Below are 7863 nucleotides of genomic sequence, written 5' to 3' on the forward strand. Positions count from 1 at the left end.
TGCAATATAATATGGCTCCATGCTTTGTGACCTTTAGTGAGTAGGGTACTGTCATGCCCAAAGATAAGCTGGTGTATTTTCTGTTTATGGGAATAAAACAAATGGCAGTTTAAGAGTAACACAATTAAATTAGATGTTTTGCCGTGTCCACTTGTTTACTTAGATTTAATGACGGAATGTACTCTTACCACTTTTTGTTAGCGATCCGTTTGTTGTGGTGGCAGTGGTCAGTAATTCGTCAGAGTTTTCCTGAACTTGATGCACTATTTATATGGCTAAACAAGCAGTATCGTCCTTTTTACATTTTTTAGTCAAGTTTTGATTAAATGTTTTAACATAGAGGGGGAATCGAGACGAGGGTCGTGGTGTATGTGTGTGTGTGTGTGTTTGTGTGTGTGTGTGTGTGTGTGTGTGTGTGTGTGTGTGTGTGTATGTGTGTGTATGTGTGTGTGTGTGTGTGTGTGTGTGTGTGTGTGTGTGTGTGTAGAGCGATTCAAAGTAAACTACTGGACCGATCGCGAAATTTTTTTTCACACGTCAGTTGCGGGCTTTCAATCCCGAAGGCTGGTTCCGAGTAACTACGAACGTAATCGGAAGTTCCGATGTTTACCAAGTCAAAGAGCCGAGTCGAACACTATCCTTGCGTCATCCACAGATACTGTACAGATCTCTGCGTCATCTTTGCAAGCAGCTTCGGAGATTTCAAAATGTTTGCTGTGTGCAACACATGTTCAACGACAACATCTAATACGGATATTTTGGATGTTTTGAAGGAAAGAACTTCTTTTTCTTGTCGTAAAACTAAAATACACCCTCTAATTAAAAAACATGCACGCGTATGGGAGCCACAAACCGCATGCATACTGGCACACGCTGATGCTGGTGATTCTGACTGTACACTGTCACAACTTAGATCTAACTGAACATGATCACTCGTTAGATCATGAGTGCTATTATTTTGTAGAAACTAAAAAGGCACTCGGAGTCCAGTAACAACATATTGAAGTATTTGTGAATGTGTTTCTGGCAATTAAATGGGAACTCTGGTGTACAAGAGGTCTTCTGCTGCAGTGCATGGTGTCTAGATCTGGGTTTTGAAGGCTTCCACCGAGGCTGATGATACTGCCTGTGGTGGGAGGGCGTTCCATTCGCCAATGGTGCGAGGAAAGAAAGACTGCTGTCTGTATGATGTTCTGCAGGCTGGGAGTTTATGAGGCTCAGCATGGATTGAGCGAGTGCTGAGTGCAATTCTTTTCGCTCTATCCTATTAATTCACACATTGACCCTGCAGCAGTGACGATCATTTCTAGATTGCAATCGGCAAAGTTCTTAGCTCGGATTGCACTCATTCCAGCGCTACTGTGTACTGGGTCAGCGAGACACGAACGACAATTCAAATCGATAAGCATTTGAACACGTCGGAACTTCTGTTTACGTTCGTAGCTACTCGGAAATAGCCTTCGGGATTGAAAGCCCGTAACTGACGTGTGATTTTTTTTCGCGGACCGATCGTTATGAAATGTTACATGAGAGTTCCTGGGAATAATATCCCCAGATGTTTTTTTCATTTTTTTCGATAAATGTCTTTCATGACGTCATATCCGGATTTTTGTAAAAGTTGAGGCGGCACTGTCACACCCTCATTTTTCAATGAAATTGATTGAAATTTTGGCTAAGCAATCTTCGACGAAGGCCGGACTTGGGTATTGCATTTCAGTTTGGAGGCTTAACAATTGACTTTGGTCATTAAAAATCTGAAAATTGTAATTAAAATTGTTTTTTTATAAAACGATCCAAAAACCATTTCATCTTATTTTTCATCATTTTCTGATTCCAAAAGCATATAAATATGTTATACTCAAAACAAGCTCTGAAAATTAAAAATATGAAATTATGATTAAATTAAAATTTCCTAAAAACCTATTTAAAAGCAATTTCATCTTATTCCTTGTCGGTTCTTGATTCCAAAAGCATATACATATGTTATGTTTTGATTAAAAACAAGCTCAGATAGTTAAAAAGAATAAAGATACAGAAAAGCGCGCTAGCCTGCTAAACGCAACCGCGACCACGCTATTCTGACTGGCTTGTCAATTTCACTGCGTTTTACACGTGCGGGGGATTGACGAAGCTGTATTGTCTTGGTGAAAAAATGCAGTGCGTTCAGTTTCATTCCGTGAGTTCGACAACTTGACTAAATGTAGTAATTTCGCATTATACGACTTGTTTTCTCTGTTTCAGATGACAATTGCCCATCTAATATTGCAAGTTTACCACGAGTGCATGTGCTCGTTTCCTGGATGTTGGTTTGTGTGTCTCTATTTATTGTTTTCGTTTAGTGTTCTAGTTTTGGAGATTGGTGGTTTGTACGGTACCTTTTTTTTTTTTTTTTTTTTTTTTTTGGGGGGGGGGGGGGGGATTGTACGATACCACCCCACTGCTGTAGGTCTAGGCTTCACATACAAAAAGATGATCATGTTAATGTGCATTCTGTGCAGAGACAGATATTTTGTGGAAATTTGATCGACACAGGTGTTCAACTTGACAATAACTATCAAACTGTGCGCAGAAAACAGATAAGCTGTAGTTGTGTTCTGCGTTCTTCACCTGTTAGGGTCTGGACAATGTTTTCTTTGTCTGTCCACTCATGTCCAAGAAAGACAGTAATTGTTTTTACACCCCCGGTATAGGGGTGTGTATAGGTTTCGGTCGATGTGTTTGTTTGTGTGTTTGTGTGTTTGTGTGTTTGTGTTCGCATATAGATCTCAAGAATGAACGGACCGATCGTCACCAAACTTGGTGAACAGGTTCTATACATTCCTGAGACGGTCCTTACAAAAATTGGGACCAGTCAAACACACGGTTAGGGAGTTATTGGTGGATTAAAATTATACAAGGACTTATAGAGGGACATCTTAATGGTCAAAGGGAAATAACCATTCTCACTCAGTCACTGCCACCAACTGAGAAGGTTATTTCCCTTTGACGGGGGTGTTTTTCCTACCTCCGAGGAATTTCTTGTTGTCAATGTATTTCACTCTGTTTCCACGCACTCTCTAACTGCACGTGCACAATGCTGTTGAGAGAAGTAGATTACCTCAGTTTCAGCACACCTAGTATTGCATGACAGAAGACAAAATGTCCGGTGAAAATTGGCAGGACTGCTAATTATTTGTCTTGGTCATTTTCACTATATTTAATGTGGTTTACAACAAGAATAGCTAACTAAACCAATACATTTGAATGATTAACAAGTCGCGTAAGGCGATAATACAACATTTAGTCAAGCAGCTGTCGAACTCACAGAATGAAACTGAACGCAATGCAACGCAGCAAGACCGTATACTCGTAGCATCGTCAGTCCACCGCTCATGGCAAAGGCAGTGAAATTGATCAGAAGAGCGGGGTAGTAGTTGCGCTGAGGAGGATAGCACGCTTTTCTGTACCTCTCTTCGTTTTAACTTTCTGAGCGTGTTTTCAATCCAAACATATCATATCTATATGTTTTTGGAATCAGGAACCGACAAGGAATAAGATGAAAATGTTTTTAAATTGATTTCGAACATTTAATTTTGATCATAATTTTTATATTTTTTATTTTCAGAGCTTGTTTTTAATCCAAATATAACATATTTATATGTTTTTGGAATCAGCAAATGATGGAGAATAAGATGAACGTAAATTTGGATCGTTTTATAAAAAAACATATTTTTTTTTTAAATTTTCAGATTTTTAATGACCAAAGTCATTAATTAATTTTTAAGCCACCAAGCTGAAATGCAATACCGAAGTCCGGGCTTCGTCGGAGATTACTTGACCAACATTTCAACCAATTTGGTTGAAAAATGAGAGCGTGACAGTGCCGCCTCAACTTTCACAAAAAGCCGGATATGACGTCATCAAAGACATTTATCAAAAAAATGAAAGAAACATCTGAGGATATCATACCCAGGAACTCTCATGTCAAATTTCATAAAGATCGGTCCAGTAGTTTAGTCTGAATCGCTCTACACACACACACAGACAGACAGACACACATACACCACGACCCTCGTCTCGATTCCCCCCTCTATGTTAAAACATTTAGTCAAAACTTGACTAAATGTAAAAAATGGTTCTACTTTATATTAAAAGGTGCTGCATGTACAATCGAATAATTATTACTCGAAATAATCTATGCATAGCTAATATTCAAAATATTTGTCATATTCCCGGTAAGCTTAATATATGTGCTTTTTTACATTTAGTCAAGTTTTGACTAAATGTAACATAGAGGGGGAATCGAGACGAGGGTCGTGGTGTATGTGTGTGTGTCTGTCTGTCTGTCTGTGCGTGTGGGTGTGTAGAGCGATTCAGACCAAACGACTGGACCGATCTTTATGAAATTTGACATGAGAGTTCCTGGGAATGATATCCCCGGACGTTTTTTTCTTTTTTTTCGATAAATACTTTTGATGACGTCATATTCGGCTTTTTGTAAAAGTTGAGGCGGCACTGTCATACTCTCATTTTTCAATTAAATTGATTGAATTTTGGCAAAGCAATCTTCGACAAAGGCCGGGGTTTGGTATTGCATTTCAGCTTGGTGGCTTAAAAACTAATGAGTTAGTTTGGTCATTAAAAATCGGAAACTTGTAATTAAAATTATTTTTGTATTAAACGATCCAAAAACAATTTCATCTTATTCTGCGTCATTTTCTGATTCCAAAAACATATACATATGTTATATTTGGATTAAAAACAAGCTCTGAAAATTAAATATATAAAAATTATGATCAAAATTAAATTTCCGAAATCGATTTAAAAACAATTTCATCTTATTCCTTGTTGGTTCCTGATTCCAAAAACATATAGATATGATATGTTTGGATTAAAACACGCTCAGAAAGTTAAAACGAAGAGAGGTACAGAAAAGCGTGCTATGCAGCACAGCGAAACCACTACTGCGCTGTGAACAGGCTCGTCAGTTTCACTCCGTTTTGCACAACTGAGCGGCGGACTACGGTGTATTGTGAAAAAATGCCGCAGTGCGTTCAGTTTCATTCTGTGAGTTCCACAACGTGACTAAATGTAGTAATTTTGCCTTACGCGACTTGTTTATCTTTTTACATTTAGTCAAGTTTTTTTTCTTTTTTTCGATGTATGTCCTTGATGACGTCATATCGTGTTTTTTTTGTTAAAGTTGAGGCAGCACTGTCACGCCTTTATTTTTGAACCAAATTGGTTGAAATTTTGGTAGAGTAATCTTCGACGCAGCCCGGACTATGGTATTGCATTTCAGCATGATGACTTAAAAACTAGTTAATTCGTTTGCTCATTAGAGTTGTCATTAAAATCGAATTTTCACTGACAGATTGCATCGTATTCCTCTATTTCTCCTGAATTCAAAAATATATACATATGTCATGTTTACTCTACAAATGTGCTCAGAATGACAGAAAATAGGTTAAGTAAGTACTGCGTTTCCACGCTACCCGGAGACGAGCGTGACCCGTCTCTATTTTGGGATGTGGTTAGTCGAGACTATTGGCGATGACTGTTTATTGTGTTTATCTGTCACTTTAATGCCGACAGTTTGACTAAATGTTTTTATATCGCTTCACGCGACTTGTTTTTAACATAGAGGGTGAATCGAGACGCGAGGGTCGTGGTGTATGTGTGTGTGTGTGTGTGTGTGTGTCTGTCTGTCTGTCTGTCTGTCTGTCTGTCTGTCTGTCTGTCTCTGTGTGTGTGTGTGTGTGTGTGTGTGTGTGTGTGTGTGTGTGTGTAGAGCGATTCAGACTAAACTACTGGGCCGATCTTTATGAAATTTAACATGAGAGTTCCTGGGAATGATATCCCCGGAATGTTTTTTTAGGTTTTTGGATAAATGTCTTTGATGACGTCATATCCGGCTTTTTGTAAACGTTGAGGCGGCACTGTCATACCCTCATTTTTCAATCAAATTGATTGACATTTTGGCAAAGCAATCGTCGACGAAGGCCGGAGTTTGGTATTGCATTTCAGTTTGGTGGCTTAAAAAATTATTAATGAATTTGGTCATTAAAAATCGGAAACTTGTCATTAAAAATATTTTTTTTAAACGCGAAGCGGGTATTCATCTAGTATGCTATATTTGGATTACATATAAGCTCTGAAAATTAAAAATATGAAAATTATGATTAAAATTAATTGTCCGAAATCGATTTAGAATCAATTTCATCTTATTCCTTGTCGGTCCCTGATTCCAAAAAATATAGATATGATATATTTGGATTAATAACAAACTCAGAAAAGCGTGTTATCCTACTCGGCGCCCCCCCCCCCCCCCCCCCCCCCCCCGCGGGTTAGGGGGAAGAATTTACCCGATGCTCCCCAGCATGTCGTAAGAGGCGACTAACGGATTCTGTTTCTCCTTTTACCCTTGTTAAGTGTTTCTTGTATAGAATATAGTCAATGTTTGTAAAGATTTTAGACAAGCAGTATGTAAGAAATGTTGTCCTTTGTACTGGAAACTTGCATTCTCCCAGTAAGGTCATATATTGTACTACGTTGCAAGCCCCTGGAGCAATTGTTTGATTCGTGCTTTTGTGAACAAGAAACAATTAACAAGTGGCTCTATCCCCCCCCCCCCCCCCCCCTTCCCCGTCGCGATATAACCTTGAACGGTTGAAAACGACGTTAAACACCAAGTAAAGAAAAGTACTCAGCGCGACCATTACCGCACTATTCTGGCTTGTCGATTTCACTGCCTTTGCCACGAGCGGTGGACTGACGAAACTACGAGTTTGCGGTCTTGGTGAAAAAATGCAGTGCGTTCAGTTTCATTCTGTGAGTTCGACAGCTTGACTAAATGTTGTTATTTCGCCTTACGCGACTTGTTTAATATTCTCGTTTGTTAACTTTTCTATGATTTTTTCCTTTTTCTGTGAACTAGTAGAAGCAAAATAGCTTCTGTATGTGTGTTAACAATGTAGTAAGAGTAAGTGTGTCGTGTCACTGTTCATAAGCTGTGTATGGGTGTGATAAACAAAGGGAAGTAAGATGTCTGAGTGAGAAGGTTTGGGTTTATGTGCGCCTGCCTCTCCGTATCTGTGTGAGTGTGCATGGGAGTGTGTGTGTGTGTGTGTGTGTGTGTGTGTGGGGAGCGTGTGTGTGAGTATGAATGTGTGTGTGTGTATTTGTGTGTGTGTGTGTGTGTGTCAGTGTGTGGCGTGTGTAGGCTATGTGTGTATAATATGTGCGTGTGTGTGTGTGCCTGCGTGCGTGCGTCTGTGCGTGCTTGCGTGCGTGTGTGTGTGTGTGTGTGTGTGTGTGATGCGTTTCCGGTGAATATACGCTTCTATAATTGTACATAAACCTACTAGACATTTTAGGAAATAAACATCTGTATATGCCTGTGTTTGTAACTGTGCTGTGTTCTGATGTGTGTGTGTGTATGTGTGTGTGTGTGTGTGTGTGTGTGTGTGTGTGTGTGTGTGTTAGTATGCGTGTGTGTGTGTTGGTGTGTGTGTGTGTGTGTGATTTTCGGATGTAGTATTTATTTCACAAGGGTCACTTGAGTAATAGTCAAAGTACAGAACCTCCTAAATCGACCAAGCAAAACCCTATTTCATGAATGATAAAATCGACCAACAATGTAGAATTATTATAGGCAAAATTGAGCAAATTTTAACATACCGAAATAAATATCTATCAATTTCCAACTGATATAGGGGAAGGAATTTTCTGTGGCTATCTTGCACTGGATAGGTGTAAATTGCTATAGAGATCTAAGATCAAGATTATTCTGCGTCAGTGTTAAGAGGTTGCACGACGGGCGCACTGCCCCCCCCCCCCCCCCCCCCCAATCGGAAGGTCGTGAGTTCAAATCCTGGCCGCGGC

General features: G+C 39.4%; 1 protein-coding gene across 3 annotated transcripts in view; it reads left to right on the forward strand.

Moving 5' to 3' along the window:
* The window catches only part of LOC138964194 (mesenchyme-specific cell surface glycoprotein-like), a 32560-nt gene extending 30184 nt beyond the window's left edge, over positions 1-2376 (forward strand). For 2 of the 3 annotated variants that reach the window (XM_070336092.1, XM_070336100.1), the window contains exon 12: positions 2242-2376. In XM_070336092.1, the coding sequence (XP_070192193.1) occupies positions 2242-2339 (98 nt within the window). In that variant the 3' untranslated portion in view covers positions 2340-2376. The remainder of the gene's footprint in view (positions 1-2241) is intronic. The other variant, XM_070336106.1, reaches the window with a different exon arrangement.
* Positions 2377-7863: the final 5487 nt, after the last annotated feature.

Source organism: Littorina saxatilis, linkage group LG1, assembly GCF_037325665.1.
Source record: "Littorina saxatilis isolate snail1 linkage group LG1, US_GU_Lsax_2.0, whole genome shotgun sequence".
Taxonomy (NCBI): Eukaryota; Metazoa; Mollusca; class Gastropoda; order Littorinimorpha; family Littorinidae; genus Littorina; species Littorina saxatilis.